The following is a 25,138-nucleotide window of genomic DNA, read 5'->3' as shown; positions in this document are numbered from 1 at the left end:
CTGGAAAGACTGGACATCTTTAAGTGTCTGTAAGTTCTTATATATTTATGCTATCAATTCACAGCATGTCTTTAGGAAGGCTATCTTCTTACACTTTCAAACCAGCTCTACCACAATATATTTGGGCGAGGAAAAGACTTTTTGCACATTCTCTTACTCTTGTGTGCACTTTAGTTAAAGTATCCTGCAATAATGTTCACATGGGAAGCCAAGGAACATCTCATATTTCAGAAGCGGCTAAAAAGAATATCCAGCAAAAATACCAGCCCTTTAGTAAGTACATCTGCCTGAAACAAAGCCAAGTTTCAACACATGCCTGTATGTTTTAAGCACTCATATTGACTAGACTTTTTTTACATTATTTGGACTGTCAGCCATAGTCGTATCAAAAGGAAAAAAGGAGACTTAAACACTGAAAACAATCACACTTATGATCAATGAACTGATGAATAAACTGATGAATTTGTAAATCTTTCACAAAAAGTTAAGTTTAAACTATCTAACACTAAACCTAAAAGCCCTATCTGTCTGAAAGATGCCAACATCAGCACTGTATTTCACTGTACACCGTCACCATTAAAGAACACCTGGAAGATTTGCAACAAAAACTGCTGTAGCTCCCAGCTGTCTAGCAAAAAAACCCAATTATCCAATACAGCCTAAGATTTTTCAGAGTATACTCCTCCACAGAGGGTGCCACACACCATTTTACTGACAAACTCTGAGAATAAACATTCCATTTCTTCTGCATGTAAAATCATTCAACAATTTTTGCCTTGTACGTTACATCATATGTTCCAATGCTATATTCATCCAAATTCTACACATTTTGTTTTGTTTTTCTTAGCCTGTCCTGCATAAATCCAATCTTGTTCCATATATATATATATATAAAAATTATTTCTCCCTTTTTCCCCACCAAGTGGCTAAGGCATGATTCAGCCTTTCTAACCATTTAAGCATCTATTTAAATTTTCTATGTTTACATGCATGGCATTGAAGCACTCCTTTAAAATTCGCTTGCTCTCTCCTCCTCCCTTTTCTCCCCAAATTCAGTCAAAAGCTCATTTTAACAATAAACTGAATGAGCCAGGTGAGCAGCAACAAGACACAAAAGACTCTCCAACAGGCAAGGCTCAACTTATTGCAGGTATTCTGATGTTACCTAACACAGAAAAACAAAATCTGCCCCTAATTTTTGATTTATCTTCACTCCCAATATAATAAACTGTACCTTACAAGCACAGAGCTGTAATCCTACATACTATGTTTTTCCTTCAGATTCCTAGATCTTTCTTTAATGTAAAGTGACTAAAAATCATTTGCCTCTTTCAAGGATCAATCTTTCAAATCTCTGCAAACCTCAAGGGTAGCTTTTACTATACAGTTAATCACTTAAACATGGCAGGCAGGAAGAAAAAAAACCATGAACTAGAATTACTAATAAAAGAGAATGAGAAGGGTTTGGATTTGTAATAGTTGGAAAACTCCTTTTCAAACAGGAAATACTTTCATTCCTTAGAAAGTGAATTTCTGCATCAAGTACAGCAAAGAAACAATCCAGGGATAAATTCAACTGACTTATAAGGAAGGATAAAGATGAAGAGAGAAAAACAGAACTTTGTCTCAAGTATCATTAAGATGCTGTCACATTTGACTCTACTTCCCAAGCGTTTCCTGAAACAGCAGTGCCTCTTAATTCATCTTAGAGATGTGAAATCTCAGCTAGTTCAAGTTTCTCCATGTTTGTATTTAAATTTTCTTATCTTTTTCTTTATAAAGCCTTCCAAAAAGCCTTTAGGTCTCTAGCAACAGATTTATCCTCTTTTCCTCTTGCGGACCCCAATTTTCTTATGCAAAATGGGAGAGTCTCTTTTGTCAGTTGTAGCATGCCAACACTTCAGATTCAGAGCCATAAGCACAGTAAGTCGAAACATTCTAAGCAAATCTTCAAAATCACAAAGGACTAAAAATTATGTTTCTCTAGTGATTTCTGTTCATGCAATGGAACACCCCATACAAAAATCCAAAAGCTGATGAAACCAAATGGCCTCTCGGCTCATTACTACTTCTCCGACCATAGCCAAGAATGGGTGTCAAGAGAAAACAATAATAACAAGGAAGAATACATTCAGGCTTCACACATACATTTTCTCCATTTGAAATCATGCATCACTGAAAATTATGAACGAATTTAAACAAGCAAAATTTGAGCATTTACCCAGGGCTGTGGATGCCCCATCCCTGGCAGTGTTCCAAGACCAAGCTGGATGGGACTTTGAGCAAGCTGGTCTAGTGGAAGGTGTTCGTTTCAAACCCCCATGGCAGGGGTTGAAACGACATGATTTTACGGTCCCTTCCAGCACAAACCATTCTGTGACAAGCAGTAACTGCTGCATTCTAACTCCTTGGCCACCTTTCCTAGCGTAAACTTCTCTCATCACTTCCTGAAAATGCACAAGCTTGTGATATCCACAGCACACTGCACCTGTCAGTTTCACAGTACAGTTTCTGACAGTGAAGATCAGGAAGACAGTTTTGGGCTGCATGCATAACTTCTTTGCTAATATCAGGCCTCTAGCTACATCTTCTGCTACATAACAGAGCAGTTGAGGTTGGAGGGCACCATGAAATTCCCCTTTCTGTCCTGAATTCTAGTCAGCTTCAGTGTCCCTCCCTCTCACCACTTCACACCTGAAGCAGAAAGGGTTTCTCAAGCACTTGGGCAGTTGAAGTTTGAGCATCTTAAAAGGATGGAGACTCTGAGTAGTATCACCCACCATTTGACCATCTGCACAGTTTTGAAAGGAAAAAAGAGGTTTGGTCAGTTCAGTTGGGACTTCCAATACTTCCTCGTGTGCCCATTACCCCTTGTCCCATCAGTGGACACTACCGAAAAAGCCTGGTTTCCTCTTCCTTACATCTCTTTCTTACTTAAGGTAACTCAGTGTTGAGCTTACCACCAAAACAACAAACTGTTGCTAAGTATTTCTTTGTTAACCATGTGTAACTTTCTCACATTTTCTACAGTTACATTTAAAATGCACTTAGTGCTGGATGTTAAGTTACAATACATATATTGGTACGTCAACTACTATGTTTAAGTATGTTAATCTAATGCAAACACCTTCCAACATCAAGACCACGAACTAAAGTTTAACACACACCTATTTCAGCTTTTCCAGAGAGAGTAACCTCCCATTAAGTCAGTTATTTTTTAAGATTTATAAAACCATACCCATAACATAATAATATTTCTTTGTTACAATATTATAATGGCAAAACTTAAATTAACATCATAAGCATTTGGTAGCTACCTGGCTATCTGTTTTAGGAAAAGCTGTCTGGAATAAATGAGCCATGCCATGAACTAAATCAGCAATGTAAACTCTAAATATTTTACCAATAAAAAATTTATTTATATCATAGCCATCCCCAAACAACTTCCACGAAGTCAGGAAATCCAAAGTTGCCTGTTAAGTACAAAATGAGTTACCTCTTAAGTACAATTTCTCTCTATGAAATGTTAGCAATAATCTATTACTTTTCTCCTACTAACAGTGGAGTATTGGCAGGGGAGAAAAAGGAAGAAAAAGAACTACCCCCAAAAAACAGATTTCAGAAAGATGTTAAAAGAAGGTTTTTCGGTACTGGAAAATGGCTCAGAAAAAAAAAGTTGGACTATTCTAAGTATGACATTAAGAACAAACTGCTTCGAATTATAGTAATCAGCACCATTTAACATATTTTACAGAAATCAAACAATATAGTCAATTCCCAAATAGTATCGCGAGAAAAAAAGGTGCCATTATTGGTAGAATCCCTTTTTTTCCAAGGCAGTGGGAAAACAGAATGACAGAACCTTAAAAAAGACCAAAGGCTTTAGGCCTGCAAACACTTAGGCAAGTACGCAGCTTCATCCATGGGCCTCAGATGGTTTTACCACTATGTTCAAGAATTTGTATTTTTGGGCCTGAGGTGTTGGAATTTTTGGCTGTTTTTAAAAGAAACCTCATGTTTCAAAGAAAACTATGTTAATAAAGATACAAAAGGTTTCATTAAGCTAATAATCTTTAAAAAATAAATGAACAAACTTCGAAAATTTTTTCAAAACATATAAAAAATACAAGTGCATGTATTAGACTTTTAAGATATCTGAGGGTGCCAGAGGGGAGGAGGGGGCTGCAATTTTTTCAAAACAACATCCAGGTGTTAAAGCATAGTTCTCATTGAACTCAAACTACAGTCCACAACTGCTCATAACTGCAGTAAAGGCAATCCAGACTCTCCTTTTATAAAAGCTTAAGCATCACGAGGCAGGATTAGTTGCATACACAGCATGAGCAACCTGCTTGCCAATTTCATGTAGGAGACAGTGTTGTCGTCACTGACATCACACAGAGATGTTAACAGTTTTGACCTTTTCTTAAGCAGATAAAAACCCCCAAAATAACATAATAACAGGGCGAGGAAAAGAAAAAAAGAAAAAAAGACACCCACAAAACCCAAACAAAAAGCTGAAACAACAACACCTATCTAGAACAAAGCAAGTGAAAGAAAAATCTGCTTGAATTACAATGTATTAAATGACTAACAAAATCTTATTCAAATTTTTTTTTGCAGGAGGATTTCATCATGAGACTTATCTCAAAACTTACTAAGAAGAGTGAATTTACACCTTCTAATTTTTTTGTGGAATAGTTTTCTCCCCTTGGTTCTAGGAACAACTTATCTTGTTGTTACATCAGGTATTTTACAACCGGTAAGTAAAACCTGTTGGATCTAATCAAAGAAGTCTTCACTCTAGTTTTCCACTCATTGTCCTTTACAATCTCATATTCTTTGAGGTTTCAAATTTCTAACGACATGGAGGAATTTCCCTCTCTCCTCCAAGCTGTAATGCTACAGGAGAACCAGGGTCACCAATGTTTGTAGACAGCCACGACAGTTTCTGTGTCTCACAAGAATGTTAATACAGAACTGCATCTGCAGGCATATAAGTCAAAGCATACTCAATTAATTGGTTAAGGACTTGTGGGTAAGACTGCTTTGCTTAACACTGCAAAAATACTAAACCTAAAACACCTGGTGAGTATGTGCTCACCACTTGTCCCACACACTTCCCCTGAAATTTGATTCTTGACAAATACCCACAGTACATCTTCCCTCCACAGAATGAAGAAGACAGAGAAAGTCCAAGCATTTACTATACACACTTTCAAAAAAAACTCCTACCACTTCCCTCACCCGACCTAAGGCAATTCTACAAGCCAGGAAATGCCTGCAAAAAGCATTTAAAATCTGAAAAGTGGAAGACCAACTTGAGCTAACCACTGTAGACTATCCCTATTTTGGATGAAAAAGACCCTCTTTACCTTTTTCTTGTTTGTACTCTTGCTGATTTCAAGGCCATGCCTTCTCAAGTTAACCCATTCAAAAGCTTGGAAGGGAGTTCAGTTGCACTGACACTCCATGTATTTAACTTCTGAAAAATCCAATCAATTCGTTTCCAACTATATACTATGCTGAAAGGAATAACTACAATTTCATTATAGAAAGTCATATACAGTTTTAAGATTTTTAATCAAATGCCTTATGGACAGGTAGATTCTAAGGACTTGTACGACAAAAGATTGAAACTTCAAATTACTTTGCTGCAACCTGAGAGGCATAGCATGCAGCACAATACCATTGACTTCAATTGGTGCCTTAATAAAACCACTTCAAATAGGCCTTTTTAAAAAACTTGTCAGAAAAATTTTGCATCTGGCCCCATTCATTTGACTTTAGATGCAAGATAAACAAATTGACCATTATGAGAGACAAATTTTTGGACATGTGATTTAAAACCTTCTTCTCCCCTCACCTTGTGTAAATGAAACACCTCTGTATTCCATATTTATTAACCCTATCTTGATGACACCAGAAATCTCTCTCCATTGCTAAAATTTGTCCTGATGTCACATCCTGTCTTTTGAACACTGCTGGCGCCTGGGAGCAAGCAAAAGGAGAAAGCAGCAGACTATTCTACCTTTTCAGACACTCAGTGAAGACAAGAGTTGTCCTTAGTGGACAGAAAACAGTCCTGGTACTTGTGCTTACTCTCAGCAACACAAGCCAAGAATTTTTTTCTTTGTTGTTAGTGAGGCAACAAAATCTGTAATCTAAAAGATCACAAGTAACTACGGCCACAACTTCTTTTTTTTTAATTATTTTACATGAGCATAAAGTCATGCATCCTGAAGCCAGCAGAAACATGGAAGAGGACTCTAGACAGATGAAGTAACCAGTTGCTACTCTACAATTTGGCAAGAGTATTTCATTTTTGCCAAGCAATTGGCACCAGCCTTCAGGCTTATATGAAGAAACAGTGTTTGCAGCATTCTAGCCCAACCATGTGCTACCATTGTCAGGAATGCAAAAAACACCCCATGATCCTAACAATGCTGTTCCTTGGCTAGATGCTGTGGAACGGTGCTTTAGAAGTCTGACATGCTGTACCAAGTGCCAGAAGCACCACACGTTTAAGCCCTGCCCATTCAGAAACAAAAATTTATTTTACTTTCTAGGATATGGAAGATACCCTTCTGCTGTAGAAGAAAGACTTGATATCTGCAGACAACTGCTCAACTTCAAATTTCCACCAAATTCAGGCTGAGGGCATGAATCAGGAAGTGATGAGTTATAAATAAAAAATACTCACTATGAGAAATAAAAGCTTGCACCGTTTTTATGAAGTCAGGACTGTTGCCAAGTTACGAATTTCTTACGGAAAATGAACAGGTGGTTCAGCTTCAGTATGGATCAGCACCTCTGTAGAGTGTTAAAGTCGTGGTCTTGGTACACAACTGTCAAAACCATAAGAAGTAGCCTGAGTCAGTGCTCACCTCTTTTGTTTATCCCTAGAGAAATGTAACACTGCATCCAGTTAAATCTGTCACAGACATACCAAATCAATAATGCTGTCACATTTTAGTTACATGTCCACCTGCAACCGTAATGCTATAAAAGCCTACTGAGTTATGAGCCTGTAGTAGAGAGAATTCTGAGCACTGGGCAGGCACAGCTCAGCTCCCACATCACTGACAGACCACAGCTTACTCTCCATCACTAGTATACCATTCAGTTGATGAACACTGCTATCACTGTGCCAGTGTGCCAAGTGGAGGCTCTTAAAACAGCACATTGAACAAAGTGGCATATCTTTAAGTGTCACTGTAATAACCTTCATCACTCCCATCAGATCTGGAGACAAAAGAAAAAAAAGGTTGCTCATTTTGGTCAAATACCATAGAAGAAAAGATGCTATGAGGTCATTCCCTTTTTCCCTGCAAATATCAAACCCAAGAAGTAGTCTTATTATTTATTTGGGGATTTAAGATTACCAGTCAAGAAACCAATTAGTTTAAATGCTCTCACACAAAACCAAACCAACATAAAGAGTAAAAAACTCAAGGACGTACATAGTACATAAAAATCATACACACAACTTGCATGGATACCACAGATACCTGAAGGTGTAAGCCCAACTTCGGCATGACCACACTAGAAGTTTTTAAACCCCTTGCTTAGTTGGGCAGTGAAGTTTCCTGGAGTACCACATGACTTTCATACTGGTAACTTTGCAAGCATTGAAATAAAGAGGGAATTCACTGCTCTTCAGAAATGTACAAACTAAAAATACTAAGATAGCTCCCTTTCCTGGCCTTCCTTATCCACTGAGTAAACAGAGTATCACAGGCCACTTCAAAAAAACCAAAATGTATCACTGGAAAAAGTGAAGAAAAAAGCTTTTTTAAATATTACATTATTTTCTTTTTAAGTGAAAATAAAAGCTTTCTATTACCCTTTTCTTATTACAGATCTGTATGGTTCCTAGTTGGCAGATAACCATTTGTCAGCTAGAGTGGAAAATTTTGCCTAAGATTTGCAACTTCCTTTGGATCTTAAAAATTAATACTGCAGTCTCCTGTGCATGCTGCATGCTCCCATGCTCCAAAGTCTGCAGGTCTCAGTAGTGAAATTCACTAAAAATACAGTTCTACAGTAAGTTAAACCTTCTTGTACAAAAGTGTCAGAGCCAAGACCACAATACATCAGCAGCAACATCAAAGCAATACTTATGCATTCAAGGAATTTAAGGATGTCTTTTGTTTTAACACAGTATCTCATCTTGTGTGACAAGCTTCCACTGAACAAGATGAGCCATCCATTTTGACAGCAGGCTGCACCCACACCTATCAAGTCACACATGCACTCTACTAAGTTGTTTGCTGTGTGCATGAATCCAATTGTATTTACAAGAGCTCTGAGAATAAAATTAGTTGTCTAAAAGCCAGGACAGCAATCCTTGAGAAAGTGGAAGATGAGAACGAAGTATTTAAGAGGGGTGTTGAGCAACTCCAGAAGAGCTTATTTTCTTCCATAACTAAGGCACAGTAAGATTAGTCATAATGCACTTCAGCTTGGTAGATGAGCTCACAAGCTGCAAATCACTTTCTGCAGCTAGAGACCTTATTTTATAGATGTTTAAAAGGGATCACGTTCAGGGCTTTTTTGCTATAAACTTTACACAGGAAATAATGACATAGCAGCAGCAAGTACAAAGAAGTGGTATAAACAAGACCTCTTGTAAGGACCCATTACCTTTTAAAGTCTCTCAGGCACTCTTAGTGCTCACAGAAAGAATGGATGCACTTCAGATTCTTACCCAAGAACTACAATGCAAGCACAAGTGCAGGATACGCATATTAGCAAATGGAAAATAAACTTCTCTGGGTGCCTCGTCTAGTGAGCAGAGACCAAGATAATCAGAAATGCCACATGATTGCTAGTTTAGAAGCTGAGAATGAGGACAGTATGGAATGAAAAACTCATAGAGGCACTTCACCTACCACAGACTGCACACAGTTCCTTTGCACAAAGACAGTCAAGGGGAAAACTGCAACCAAATGAGACCACACAAGCACATAAAGTAGAAGATACACAGCAAATGCACCCCCTCCTCTCCTGTGGACTAGCTCACAGGTCAGAGACGCCCACAAATCACAACAAACTACATCAACTTTTAACTTAATTCTGTTTCACAACACAAATAAGATCTCAAACTTATTTACTACTAGGAACTTGTGGAAAGTGAAATCATTATAGCCATGATGTTACAGCAGACGACTGGAGAGTCCCCATTCACATGCCAGTTAAGCATGCCACAAGTCTGAAAGCGACTTGAGATACATCCAAAGTCTCCACCCGGTTACTGCTCCACAACTGAATGACTTTCTAACCATTTGGAATGTAAATTACATGAGAAACAACTTAAGCTATACAATGCTTAAACTATCAACTGCACAGTCAAGTTGCACCCAAGTTACCTGAAGTGATAAATCCTCTAACGACATCGTTTGAATGGCAATTCAATTCAGGCCAAATATTAAGTTGTGCAATTTCTCACACGTCATTGCATAGAAGTATTTGCACCAAGTATTGGTCCTTCATCTTGGATCAACTGTACGGTTTCCATTTCTGGCAATGCTTTTCAAGAAAGGGAACAGAACTGCAATACAAAATTCACAGAATCCAAACCCTTACCAGCTACTTTTAAACAATTCCATCCCAGCAAGGATATTGTTAGCTCACTGAGAAGCCCAAGAACTGAACCTTTTGCACTGCTTTATAAGAGGGACAATACTTGTCAGGCCAAATTACAGATACTAGCAAGAGAAATCATGAGACCACATTCAAATATCATAAACCGAGAAGAAATAGCTATGTCTAAAAACAAGTTTTAGTTACTGAAAAAGACCCACAGTCTATATGACAAGCACACACACAAATCTTCAACTGTTTCTTTGATCTTTAACAGATGAGTGTGAAAGCTGGAAACCTACTGCGGGTATAACCAGAGAGGCTAAAACCCATTGAGAAAAAACAGGTTTAAATCAAGAGATCTGGAAGGAATGAATTTAAGACAAATCCCTCAGTTTATTAAAATGTCCAGTCACCTCCAGATACCACAAGACAAGGGCAAAATAAAGAAATCAGTCTTTTTACTGGCAGGAGTGCTCCTCCTGGTAGCAAGATGAATGGCATTAATTCTTGAGATAAAAATCTCTTTCAGAGATTTGCAGAATAAGAGCTAACAGGAACACCAAGATTTGGTAGGGCAGGCCAGTACTAGAAGTGTCCAGCCTTACTCATGCATCAAGCTAAGTTCAATAGCAAACAGAAGTTTCACTGCTTCTTGAACAATACTAACATTCCAAAAGAAATCAGCAGCTTTCTAGAACCAGAAAGAGATCAGAGACAAAGAAATCAGATGTCCCTAATCTATTAAAAATAGCTTGGGTATCTGCAGGCCTACACAGACCAGCAAAAGGATGATTACTGGAACAGAATTGTTAGCCTCTGCTATGCTCAGCATGCTGTACTGGGTCACTGATTTTTCTGGGTCTCAAATTTTCATTTTTAAGTTGGATCATTTTTTCCTTTCATGCTCTACTGTATTTACAGCGTATAGACTATTGCCAACTAAATGCTCAACACTGGTTGCAACAATATGGCCTTGATGCCCCTGTAGTTGTTAAATACTGGAATTTTCATCTGCTACCAACTGGTTTTGTCACTTTACCAAGTGACCTGCAGTTCCACATCTCTTCAGACACGCATACAGACATGGCAACAGGTCTCCTATTCATGGCAATTAGGTTCTAATGCCAAGTCACATCCCTTTAAATGCTATGTTTTTGTAAGAAATTACCTTCCTGCACTTGCTATTACCAAAAGCCACTGAATGGTAACCCAGAGAACACTCCTTCCCCACATCACTCCCCTACACTGGGCTCTGGGATAACCTTACATATATAGTCACATGTTTAGAGTATTTTGTACAGCCAGGTGAAAAACAAGACAAATACAAGTAAGTTAGTGCCACCAGCTGCTCATCAGCATAGAAGAAAGAAAAACTCCTTTGTGGGGATCCAGTGGTTCCTAACCCCTGGTTTCCAAGTAAGATTACCAACATTTCCAAGAGGGCTTCCCCAGGCAACCAAGAAGGTATCAAAGTACAGCTTCTGTTTGGCACATGTAACTTTTCAGTCACAAATGGTACCCAGACAAGTAATTTGGAGCAAGACTTCCAGAAGACAGCAAGAGCATCAAGCTTATACTCACAAAAGAAAAATAACTGATCCAAATTTTCCAGAACTGAGGTCACTTGGACTACTTACTCACACTGCTGCATAAGTTTGCATGAATTCTCCTTCTGACTTACTAGTAATTAAGTTCATATTAATATGTACATTTTGGATGGCATGATCTAAATGTACTAAATTTTTTAAAAAGTGCAATTTCACAGTGCAAGTACAGTATTAAATATCCTTAAAGTAGACAAGGTCCTTTTTAACTTTTCTTCAATTGAAAGGTTTCTAAACCCTATTTCCTTTTTGTTCCTTTGAGAAAAATGGAGAAGCAATTAGCATTTACAGCTTAGTTCCTGCTTCCAAAATACCCCTTTAACTTTTTTTATTATTTTTATGGTGGATATAAATCGCACCAAATTGTCAAATCACAGCTATTTTCTATGCTACCTATACAAATAGGGCTGATCTCTGGCAAGCCATAAAACAATTATGACTGAATTCCTGTAGCCCTTTGATATTCCAGCTTGCCTGTAGGGCTTCAAAGCCATCTTAGGGCAATGCTAAAAATCTAATTTCCAGAAGGCACAGAAGGAAAATAAGGCATATCAATTCTCACATGTTCAAACATGAGCACACCAAAACCTTAGCACTGGGATGATTGTGTTTGAAAGTGACTTAGAACAAGCAGATAAGATACAGCAATGGTTCAAATCAACACTGCTTCACAGAAGGTAAAGATACAGACACCTTGAGAAAGAGGGCATAAGGCGCACTACACCTGATTCCCCAGCACTTTCTGCAAGTTGGGAAGCACATTTTCCTGCTTGAGCATTCAGCTCTTACCCCTTCTTGTGTGAAAGCAAAGAAAGGGGTGACAAATAATCATAACCCATAAAGGGAAATGCAGAAACTGCCTAAATCTGCAGAGGAAGCAAAGATATGATCCTTCCCCCTACGGTACTGATATTGCCAGTAGCAAACTACAAATACATAGACATTCAACAATGACAGGAACCTGAGAATTTATATAGGTGTGCTTTACATTTCTATCATTATTATTTTTAATATGGAAGAGTCTCCCCCTCATTTAAGCTGGGGATGCTGGTTCTTTCTGTACTAACATGATTTGTGATAAGCATGAAAAAATCTGAGAAAGGCAAGGGGACAACACTATAACCCCTTTAAACAACTCCAGCAATACTTTTGCCTCTTAACCTGGAATTTCAAAGAGATTCAACCAAACAAGTTGAAGTCTCATTACTATATTTCTTTACATGAGAGAAGCTTTCATATTGGCCAAAGAAAACACTATTTGAGTAATATAATTCACATTGGCGTAGACACACAAAAAATGCATAACATCTTAAAATTCCATGCTATTTGTCTGCTGTTTTTTGGTCGAAAGCTAAAAAATTTTTGCCAGTAATTCCTACTGTGCACAGGCACACATGAATGTAAATACACAGAGTCAATATTAAATCAGAATTATGGACTCTCTGCTCTAGACTTGTATAAATGAGTACATGCATAATTTGTATAAATGAGGCACATGCACCCATGTGACATTTTTTCTCCTCACAGAATGAATTTGCAGGTTCTAGAGGTGCTATGGAAAATTAGCAACTTCCAAAACCACCAAATCACAAAACCAAAACAAAACAAAAAACCAACAATGACAATTTCATTCTAAATCCATCCTCTCAAGAATAAGTACCAATCTGGTGATCTCTGACAAATGGATCGGTCAATAAAGTGAATATCAAAAAAGGGAGAGTAACCTTTAATATCTGGCCTTTCCTGATTAGAACCCACCTTCCATCCTTTTGTGGCACTTTTGAAAAAACATGCTTCTCATGATCATTTAGAATTTTCACTAATTTTTATGAAGTCCACTCTTCTTAACTTTGGGAAGGAAAATGGCAAAAACCCTTTCAATCCCATACCTGGCCGTTGCTGGAGGCATTTTGCACGTAGGTAGTGTATCCCTAATCTGCAGTTAAATCACTGGGTCCCCAATGGGCTGCCACACTGGTTCTGTGAAAACTGTTATAGAAGTGGTTTAGACACCAGCTATGTAACATTAGTGTACAGTAAAACAGGCTGCATAAAAATGTATGAAAGAAAATAACTCTCTCCGGAGAGCAGGAAGAAGCCTTATCTTCAGTGCCTGATTGCATGCCAGTCTAATACACCATTAATTTCCTTCAGTGTTTTTCATACAAAGACACAGATGCCAGTTTTCTTTATTTTAGAATAAAACTGTTCAGTAAAAGAATGTTCCAGAAATTTTTCTGAGTTTAGAATAAGTGATTGAAGTTTCAAGGCAAACAAACGGATCTAATCACTGCATTAGGTTCCAAAATCACTTATTGTTATAAGCTACAACAAAGCCTATAAAATTACAATACATGTAGACACATTTACAGATTGTGTGCTAGCTCTATATCTTAAAATAGTACATACATATCAAATGCTCATTAAACTGATTTCAAAAACCAGAGGTTAATTAAGATTTTAATCAAGAAAATATTGTTGTCTAGATCTAAGGACAGACTACAAAGGAAGGAACTTAAACCAAAAAGTAAAAATTTTCATTGTCTAGAATACACATATTGACAACCTCCCAGATCTAAACTACGCCTAAACACAAATTGAAAAAAACCCACAAAAACAAACAAACAAAAACCCCCAAACAAACAAAAAAAAACCCCACAACCAAAAAAAAAACCCCAAACACCCAAGCCACAATTTAAATATTCCATATTGAAACACAATAGCTACTTTTAACTGTATGCTTAAAATGTCAATCTACAAGCAGTGTATTAGTATTTCAACTAAAGTAAATTTCAGTTCAGGCATTAAGACAAAAATGTAAGGAAATACCTCTGCAGTCCAAGATCAGTAATCTAATACAAATAAACTTTTGTTTCAATACCTGCAAGGTCTGCAGCAATTGTTTAACTTTGCCTCTATTAAATCAAACTTCAAGGAAGTAACCTAATGTAGATCTGCTTCATAGAAACCAATTTGTTTCTACTGAGTTTCCAGGCAACACCCAGTCGAAGAGCAGCGCTAGGATGGGATAGCAGTGCCTGCAGAAGCAAACACGTATTTTACTGAGGGTGGCTGCCTTACTTGATTTAGGTTCAAGGGCTCGTCTTGGCATATTTGCACACAACTAGCAAAGACACTTAAAGAGCTTGGATGGAGTTGCTTCACAGTAATTGATACACAAATAACTTACAGCATTTTTCAGTCAGCTGTAACAACTTTTATTAAAAAAATTACCCAGGGAAGATTTATACAGAGAATAATAAAAGCCAACATTGCTAGAAGAAAGGATACTAGGTAATTACAGAGACTGGTTGGAGAGTTATTACCTCCCCATATTTGCACAGAGAAGAGTTTAAGACCACAAGATAGGGAATACATTTGTGCTCTAGTTGCCTTTTTCTTAAGAAAGAGTCTCACACTAAGACCAACCCCAAAAAAACAAAATTACAGCCTGAGAAGTCTTCCCGAAGTATCCCTATTCTTCAAATAGTAAGGATAATGCAAATGTATTGCTATATGGCCACTCCTATTAACCTAACTGTAATGAATTAATGAGTAGACTACAAGTTAAAGGTAGAATATTTTTTGTTGAAAAGACATCACAGCAATATTCTGCAGAAATAGGTTAAAACCTGGCACAACTGAAAGGGGCCAAAAAAAGCCTCACGAAATTTAAGTTGGGACCTTTTGTTTTAGAATACTTACTAGGTACAAGTGGAAGCATTTACAATACTCACAGAAGCCACACACTTAATTAAAAAACACTTCAGACACACTAGTGACAGCCAGGCAAGGAAATAACAAGTTGAGTACCAAAAAGATTTAGTCTTAACAGTGCAGGAATTTTATTGCAGACAGGAGCAGACCTTTGCAGCTCTAAGAGACATAACCTTAATAGTAGCAACAACAAAACAGATTAGGAACCTTCACATATTACAGAGGAATTCTCAAGAACATTATCTTCTGATTTCTGTATTGCAAACATAGATTTCTTTGGAAATCTCTCAAGGAAAGACTAAACAAAGCAATACGTTTACAAAACATACCTTTTGGGGTTTTTTTAACTCTCAAAAAATATATTATGCTTTCTAAGTATTTTTCTTATCATATTCCTTGCTATTGCTCTTGCCAATGCCAGCTCATTATTTTTTAGATATCTGAAATTTACCTTTTGAGGACTTTTTTGTATAGTTAACTGACTTTGCCCAAAACTAGGTCAACTGCACTTCCATCCTCTTGTCAGCTACTAAGTTTAGGGAACAATTTACACAAATACTTTCCACATTCACTCTTCCAACACAACAAAACCCATCCACAGCCTTCCTCCCCATTTCTTAAAAATTCCAGATCCTATGCAGAGTTATCCACTGGCAGTATATGTTCACCTCTGTCTCCTTGTAGGCCTGTCCATTGGGCCATTCCCTCGCATGCTGCCTGTGCTGCACAGGAGCCAGGTTCTGGAATACAGTGCCTGCTGGGCCAGCACTCAGCAAAACAAAACCTCCAAGCCCTGCAAGACACAGACGGGGCAAGCAAGCGCACACTGCACACAGGACACGGACCCTACACAGCACCTCCTCTTACTAAGCACTACTCTAGTGAAAGGCAAAAAGTGGATATTGGGTGCAAAGGGCTAGGCATTGGATCTGGCTAAAAAGAACTAATCTTACTATTCTGCTTATTAGCATCCATTTCTTTCCCCTAGCAAAAGCTTATGTCACAGAGACAAAACAAAACACCACCTCAAACAAACATGCAATGGTGCACTATTCTTTTAAAAGTTAAAAGTTTTCAGCTTTTTATGTTTAGGGATATTTAAAAAACCACTTTTTTAGGACTATTTCAAAGCAATATTCATTAAGATCTTTTCACAGAAACAGGCTGGAGACTGTATACATTTCAATATACATTACTCTTTAACATAGTTTTGCTTTTCCTTGTAGCCATATTAAGTCATTTTACAACTTGAAGAGTGTCCAGAATTACAGTGTGCCCCCAGGCTGACCAAGAAGAAAAGAACTAACAAAACTTAAACAAAACAAAAAAATACCCAACAAGTCAACAAAAAAAAAAAATTGAAAAGCACAAAAATAAAAATCATCTGGCAGTATCCTAGCTAAAAATACCTACCCTTGGATATTACCACTGATTTGTGCAGCTCCATGTTCAGAGAGCACGCAAGATTTCAAGTTTAATCCACCTCTCTCTCCTGCTTTTCAGTAAAGCATGGTGCTAGTGCTGTGATGACACAAACTCCCACTGTGTAAATTGTTTTTACCAAGTTCTTCAATAAAATATTCACTTGGAATTTTCATTATGTAAAATGAAATGTGCATATTTTTTGTTACTATAGAGCCTTGTACTGGATAACAAGAGGAATTAAAATTCCACTTAACCATTTAATACCTATCAATCAAAATTCTCCAAGAAAAATTCATTACGAGAAAGGCTGCTTTGAGTAACAGCAAACATTTTTGAACCTGCCATTTTTCCACACAGATGATGGAAAACAACTTGATTGCTGGCCTCTAGCCCACAATGTCAAGTAGTTCTGTTTCCACTGAATCTCCACATTATTCCTTCCTGGATTACTTGCCCTTTAAAATTTGCAGATGAAAGGTGAAATATTGTCTCCCTCTAAGTACACATAGTCCTCAATGTCCCCTACAAGCCTACACCTATCTGTCAACCCCTATTTCAAGATGTATGTTATGTTCACATTACTACTATGTAGAATGAGCAAAACAACTAGTGTCTCACTGAATTGGGTGGAATTCTTCTGTACAAGCTTTAGAACACCACGTACAAATAGTAAATTTAGACTTATTGCAAACCACAGTATATCACAGGAATCATCAGCAAAATCAATCCACATCACACTGCTCATTCAGTTCTGCTCTTGTTTTGCTTTGTTATGTATAATTCCCTTTGTCATTGTAACCATTTGAAAATAGAAACACCTATGCTGGTATTTACCTTTATGAACAAGATGCCCTATGAAAAATACATTCATCCTACTGTGTATAGTCATACATTGTTTTACATAGAATTATGGACAAGTCACTGAAGTCATACAATTGCAATTTGTATGCATCGGCTGCTCAGAATATGTCTGAATTGCATTTAAAAGAAATTACATTTGATCTTTTAGATGACGTTACAGATGTCAAGACCTCTGTTACTAGAGTGTGCACAAATTTTAAACTCAAACTCATACGGCACCACTGGGCTCATCCAGGGAGCTCAGAGAAACAAACCTGTACTCCTCTAGAAAGCCAGAGTCAGTGCAGTAGCTTGGCACAGGATGAACTGTGTGATACAGCCCATATTTGGCAAGCAAGGGAGAGAGTTAAGCCAAAGATACTGATAGGAAACTCTCTGATGACATACATATATAGATTTAATTTTAAGATCAATTCCCACACAGATATTTAAGTAAGCATACAAATATTTTATATACTAGTCTATTCTTCCAGCCCCTTATATACTAAAAGGCACATCAAAAATGCAAAAATCCCACAAAAAGCAAACAACATATTGAATTACAAGCAAACTGTTTTATGACAAGATGAGAAATCATAATTTTCATACAAACATATACCAGTGATAGAATTTGACTCTTCCTTTGCCTTCATATATGCCTATCAATCACTTCCAGGAAGGGAAGAAACAGGATGATCACCTATCAACTAAATTCTGCTGTTTAAAATTGCAGGTATTCATCACAAGAATCTCACAAAAATTCATGTAGTCAAAATTCAGCAGCCTATGGACCTAATTCTGGATTAAACATTTATAAATTAACTGTGTTTTCCCCAGCTATTGCAAGCATCATCAAAAGGCTTTACATTCAGGTTGCCCCTATCAAATTGTCTTTTTTATAGATTCTACCAGAACAAATGACAGATTAATCCCCTTCAACATTTCTCCCCAAAACTTGCATGAAAAATTATAAAAAACCCTAAAACCAATCTCAAACCAAACACAAAAAAACCCCAATCCTAACCATACTGCACAACCTTGTTACAAGAATAGCCTTCATACTTAAACAGTACCACAAAAATATAGTAACAAATCTATGTCCAACATTTTACAACTTACTAAATCTTAACTGACATAATTATGCCTGCAGTTCATATTGCCTAACCTGTAATTGCAAAAAATACATGGTTTAAACATTTCTGACACATTTATTTTTCTAAGGATAAAAACTCCACAGATGTAAATAGAGTCACAACAGTAAATACTGAACAACACAGTTGTTTTCATTTTCTCAAATACATGCTAACAAATTTAACTATCTCCAGTTTTAATACTGAGGTATCTTCTCCCTCATCTTACTAAAAAAAAATGTGATAGATTTGATCTTACACAGAGTAATCTGGTTTTCTCTAATTCAAGCAAGTGTTATTCCACAGCTATCCAAAAATCTTTTGTACGACAGCCCTGAAACTACACTTCCTGCCATCTAAAATCTAGAGGAGTTACAATCAGCGAATATTAATATTGTAGCTTTAGTAAGAAGTAACTAGAGTTTCTTAAAACTAAAAATACTGTTTCAGCAACTAAACGCTATACAAATTTACCCTAATGGGAAATAAATAACCAAGGTTAATCCTTTAAAACTTAGGAGAGTCAGAATTGATTGGCAGTTTCTGACAGAAATCAGCATTTGCCCTTGCAGAAACATGCTTGCAGGGAGAAGAAATGTAAATAGAAGTAGCACCCTTCCCATGCAGGGAAATGAAAAAAGCACACACTGAACACATAAATCACAAAATTAAACCACATAAACTGTGCAAATAGACTTTAAAAGGTTTCTGACACTGGAAGATGTAGCAGCCCTATTATTTCCCTTTTTTTTCCACACAGTTTACTTCTGAATAAAGCCTAAATACTGGCTTTGAATGTGATTATTTTTTGAGCCATATCAGCGAGGGGAAATTATTTATTGCAAATCAGGTTTCCTGTACACATAGTATCTTAAAATCACAGCCACCAAGTATTTACTGATGTCACTCGTGTCAATATAAAACGTGATAGCTTCCTTATATTCAAATTCTTTTCACTTCCTTTTAAGTCTGTGAAATGCCCTTTTGATTTGCATCTGGCTGAATTAGAAAGTTCACCTAAAACCACATGTATTCTTGAAGCCATTCACCTTTCTATTCAGTAGTAGCAAAATTAAATCTCAAGTTTCCTGTTAAACAAATGAAGTTCTTCACTAGATATCAGTCATTTCATGTGACCATTTTGCAACTAAGAGCAACAACTGCCCTAAAAGATGCAGTATCAGACCCGTATCTGTTAGGTGGATGAAGAAGAAATTCCTGTGTGCCTATCATACTTAGATAGTTAGGCTCAGGCAAATTTAAGAGAGGAAAAAAGCAAAGAAAACGGACCTAAAACTAATATAAGTTCTTACAAGTATAGCTAAATATTCTACTAAAATACATAGCACAAAACTGGTTGCCTGTTTAGTGATCTTGATGGTCTGCCTGCACTAACTGGTATGAAAGGAAAACTTCAGTCATCTGGGAATAATCTGCTTGTGAGTCCCTATCCTCACACCACTCAGTTCACTAAAATTAATTGAGGTAAGACTCTTGTTGACTTTAAATGGAGCACAAAAAGATCTTTTTTTTTAACAGTTAAAAATCATGGAAAGGAAAAATTATTAAGCAAGAACAGCAAAAGGCATCTTTTACAGTAGATAAATATATTTCAAACTGTTATGATTCATTAAAATCTCCTTCTGCATTAACAGACAACCTTAATGAAAACAACCAATGCTGGAAATGTGAACTTTCTAGAAGACTATTACAGTTGGTCCTTCCTGTAGAATACCAAACAGCTTTACTTCCACCACTTTGCCATATCACTGTAAAACTTACTGAACTAAGAGATGCACTAAGCAGCGTTGCTCTCAGCTCCACAGAGAAAAGTAACATCTCCCACTTTTAAAGTTACAACATTCCAGTCACCAAACCAGCATTTTCACATTGACTAAGCCATTAGCACAGAAGTTCTGCTCACCCTTTTTTTTTTTTCTTTAATAGGACAAGTTTAGTTTGTCAAAATGTACTGCTGATTAACAAATTTAACTACTTGGAACACACTAGTTCCAATACTGTTTTTGAGGTGTGCTTATGGGTCATCAAAAGATACGTTTCCTTATCCAACTGAAAACCTGTAAGAGAAAGAGTAAGTCAGGCAACTGTTGAAGAGCATCAGCATTTGTTAGGCAAGAAGAAGAAAATATTTCTACATTGCCTAGTATCCACACAATTAACGAGACATTATGATGCAAGAACAACAGCTCCTCTTATGGAGGCAGTATAGCAGTGGATCAAAACTAACCACCATCTGGTGACACACCTTGTTTCACAGACATGCTTTAAAATACTTCACTTCTACACACATGACTGTTTTCTTCACATGAATAATGGAAGGTAAGTAGCACATGCTTTGAAATAAAGGTAGAATCTTAAAAATTCTCTGTACCTTCTCTTAATCAATTTACATCAGCATCACAGACAAGATTTCCAAACAGCAGCATTTGTGACTGCATGATGATCCTAGCGAGCTTTTGTCTAGCAAATGCTACTCAAAATTGAGTCTGGGCATGACTCTACTCTCTTTAATGTGACAAGCAGTCTGCTCTCTACCCTCCCCATGAAACTACTCATGGAAATCAGACAGCAGGAGCAGGCCATTAAATGGGATGAAGTAAAAAGAACCAATCACTGCACACTCCTCTATGCTCCACCATGCAAGGATAAACTTAGGCACTCAGTCATCGTAAGGCAAACAGAAAGCAATAAAACCACTGCCAAGCTCAGGATTTTAAGGTGAGACAGACTGAAAGATGAAGAATACTATTTTATTAGATCACTCAAGCTTATCTACACTTTGTCCCCTATTAGTCACCATCACCCTTCCATCCTACCAATACACACAAATCAACCTACTCTGCACTCCAGTGACTGACCACCACTCCTAGCTACGTTGCCACCTTAAAACTAATGCAGCTTTGGGATATAGGACCCTGCTTGCTCTGTAGCAACTATTAGCAGAACAAACACTTGGACACACCTTTGCAAACTCACTGCCAACATCTAGTATTTCCAAAATTTCTAGCATAAACAGATAAGCAAAGCCACAGTTGTAGCTGGCAAACTGACAGTTTATCCAGCTATTCTCATAAATTTGCTAAGCAAATGACCTGGCAATAATTTATCTCCCTTGCCTCCCTTGGTAGCTGGAATTACTGCACCCCTAATAAAAAGGGATCTAGCAACAGAAATACTTTATGAGCTAATAACACCTGTGTTAGCTTGTTGATTTATTATTTTCAAGCTGATCCGTGAGCTGTACAGATAGACCTAATGAACTAAAATTTTTCCTAACAAGCATACATCTTAGAGCAGCCACTCTTATCATGAATGCAGAGATAAAAAGAACACTTATCAGACACCTAGGTGTTATAATGGCTAGCAGTTTACCAGTACTTGCTTTTGATTAATATTGTACACCTAATTTCAGCATGCTAAACCCATGGCTCAGGAGAAGTTTGCAAAATTACCAAGTATCTCCAAGTGGTAAATTTTTCTATGCTAAAATAATAAAGAATGTAACTGCAGACAAAGTGATGGAAAACAGGTAGTTTGACTAACACTTCAAACATGCATATAGTTCCTACTAAATATGCAACACTTGAGGCATCAAACCAAACTAGCAGCACTGATTTACAGAGACCAAAAAAAACCTTAGAATACTTCTGCCAAAAATTTTAACAATATTTCTAAATTAGAAAGACAAACTGCTCCCATTTACAAGGCACACATTTCCACTACCCTTTTAAACACTTTTCAACAGCACAAAACATTCTAGGTAATTCGTATGTGGATCGTTCCCCCAATGTGATTTCAAGGACCTGAAATTTCTTCAGCATCAGTAGTTTTAGGAGGCTAAGCAAAGCCCAGAAGTGAATGGAATGCCTACCATCCAAGTCATAATCTGTTGAATGAGACTGGCTGCAGAGTTCTCCTACAATCCAAGGCATATGCTAGAACTGTACAAGTCCTCTCCCAGCATATATAAAAAGGCATCCTTCCCAGCAGCTGCCACATCATGAAAATGATGCATACAAACAAAACCCCAAAATAAACACTTTAAAACAATGACTTAAATGACTGTATAACTGAACTCAGCAGCTGGAGAAACAAAGCAAGTAGCAAATGATGTATCCCTCACTTGTAGAAGTCCTGGACTATAGTCTTATCAGCAAGCTCCACATCACACCTAGCAACCAAATTTGGGCAGCAGACTAATGTTCCTGGAGGCCAGACAGAAATTAAATAAATATAGCGGATAATAAAAGCAGAGAGGACCACCACCAACCCCTATGCAGACCAGGCTTCAAGGATTAAGCATATTTTCTACCACTGATTTCATACAATACCTCATCTAATTCATTGAATATGGATAATACTATCACAGCTATTTAGTCTACTTAGACCTGTTCTCAGGAGTTTTTCTGCCAAACTGTTTAGATTGATTTAAAGTCATGGTTTTTTGCGCAAGAAATAGAAAAAAGCAAGAGGAAGACCTGCCAGGGCAAGCTGGGCAATTTAATTCAACAGTAATACTGCAGTATTCCATACAATTCACTGAAAACTGTTTGTGTAGTACTGCACTGATTTACAACAGATCTAAAAAATATACTGACTCTATGAAAACAAAGGGGAATTAATAGCATGTACTTCAGAAGATAAACTCTGGAGCATGAAATACTCTAATTCTTACGCTCTGAGCAAAGGAAAGTATTCTAGAGAAAACACAGTAACTGACATAGAAAAAGTCACAGCTTGGTATTTCCAACTGAGAAATATTAAATCAAACTGTATGTTTTTACCCTACCACAAAACAAAGCTTTTTTATCTCAACATTGAAAATTTTTGTCTTTTGCTCCGTGAACATTCATTTTATCCCCACCTAGTTCCAAGCAGACAGTATTTATGATGATGCTGTTCTAAGGAACCGGAGAAGTACTAGATGCCAGTAAAGATTACAGATCAAATGAAAGATAACTCCTAAGCATTGTGTCTTTATAGATAAATAAACCTGCTCACTTCTTTTATTTGTACTGTTACCTCAACCAATCCCACTAAAATAATTAAGACAAGCAAAAGCTCGGGAAATAAATCTGAAAACAAAAGGCTTCTTACATGTCTCCCAACCAAACTTGTCTGGGTACATATGCACCATGCATACACACCTTTTGAGACCCTTTTATGTACTGATGAAAAGATGAAGCCCAGGAGATGAACAAGCAGGGTGTTGAGGGAGTCCAAACACAAGTACCAAAATTGGAACAGGAATACATGTACAGGCATCCCTATTCCATTCATACAGGACATTAGGAGAAAACAACACTAGCCAGAAGAAAGTAACACGTGGGCAAAGATCGCCAGTGAGGACCTACGCTGCGACAGAAGCTATCTCCGTGCCACGCACAACTGAGAGACCAGAAGAAGTCGGGACCCACATCCACGGCTGGACCAAGCTCTGCGACCACGGGCAACCGCGAGTGGACATCCCGCAGCAGCAAGTGCGTGACGGGGCAGAGAAGAGCCCCTCCCGACCCCTTTCAGCCCTACAAGCGGCGGGAGAAGAGCCCCGGCAGCCCACCACCGCGCTGGAGGCCGCTTTTGTTCTCCACCGAGACGGGTACAGACCCATCGCCCGCGCCCGCTCCGGGCCGCCTCCAAGCGCTCATCCCACGGGAGACCCCATTACCTCTTTTCGGCCTGGGGAAGCTCTCGTGCAGGTGAAAGATGACTTTCTCCACAAAGTGCTGAATGTTGCTGTGCTCAGGCCCTCTGACAAACACCATCCAGTCGTGGGTGAAGCCCTCTACGGTGGGCTTCTTCCTGACCTGGGCTCGGTGTCCCAGCTCCAGCTTCACCTGGACGGCACACTGCGGGGGAAGAGGCGGGGAGCGGCCGGTGAGCGCCCCAACAAGCGAAGATGGGGCGGGCGGCCGGGGGGAACCGGCCCCATCGCGGGCGGTACGGAGACGCACGGACACAGCGGTACCATAAACACGGCAAAAAGGATTTGGTAGGGGGAGAGCTGGCAAAACCAGCAAGGCACCGCTGCAACAACAAAAAAACGACCCCACGGGCGAGGGCGCAGAACAGCTCTCGGTGCCACCGGGAGAGCGCGGGGAGGCGACCCAGGGTTCGCTGTCAGGAACGCTCCGTCCTGCCCTCGGCGCCTCCGCGCTCGCTGCCCGCGCTGCGGCGGCAGGACCACGGCTCCCTCCGAGTGCGTGCGCGCGCCGCCGCCGGGAGCAGCGGAGGCAGGGAAAGCCGCACGCAAGGAGAAATTCCCGGTCACGCCAACCCTCTCCCGGTGGCGCCGGGCACCGCGGGCCGGAGGAGACCCGCGGTACTCACTCACCGAGCCGGCCATGCCTGGGGCGCCGGTTCTGCCGGGGCGCTCGCTGCCGTCCCCCACCCCCACCGCGCAGCCCTAATTCATGAGGACGTGGAGGAGATGGCGGGCGCGCAGAGAAGCGGCGAGCGGGCGGCAGGCATCCTCTGTTTCGCTGCTCGGGCCGGCTGCGGCGGCGGCTGCCGGCTCTGGCTCGCGGCTCCGGCTCCCCGCGCTCCCGCTGCCCGCGCTCCCGCTCCTCGCCCGCGGCAGCCCCAGCGCTCGCCCCAGCCCCGCCGGCCAGCGCAGCGCCCACCGCGCATGCGCACCGTACGCCTGACTGACACCGAGCCAGGGGCACAGTAGTAAGTGCCGGGGGCGGCACCGGCGCGACGCGATAGCCAATGGCGTGCGAGCTCCTCAGCTGGCCCCGCCCCCGCCCCGCCCCGCCCCGCCCGCCCTTAAAGTAACAGGTTGCGGCCCCAGCCGGCGCCCGCGGCGGCGCC

At 39.2% G+C, this 25,138-nt stretch overlaps 1 protein-coding gene across 1 annotated transcript in view; it reads right to left on the bottom strand.

Annotated features, from left to right (window-relative positions):
- The window catches only part of MLLT3 (MLLT3 super elongation complex subunit), a 121,672-nt gene extending 96,791 nt beyond the window's left edge, over positions 1-24,881 (bottom strand). Inside the window, exons 1-2 of the mRNA XM_032096795.1 lie at positions 24,660-24,881; positions 23,994-24,174 (exon numbers count right to left, since the gene is read on the bottom strand). Of these exons, the coding sequence (XP_031952686.1) occupies positions 23,994-24,174; positions 24,660-24,671 (193 nt within the window). The 5' untranslated portion in view covers positions 24,672-24,881. The remainder of the gene's footprint in view (positions 1-23,993; positions 24,175-24,659) is intronic.
- Positions 24,882-25,138: the final 257 nt, after the last annotated feature.

This window comes from Corvus moneduloides, chromosome Z (genome assembly GCF_009650955.1).
Source record: "Corvus moneduloides isolate bCorMon1 chromosome Z, bCorMon1.pri, whole genome shotgun sequence".
Lineage (NCBI taxonomy): Eukaryota > Metazoa > Chordata > Aves > Passeriformes > Corvidae > Corvus > Corvus moneduloides.
Note: the sequence above shows the minus strand (reverse complement) of the source record. Positions and strands in the feature narration are given on the sequence as shown.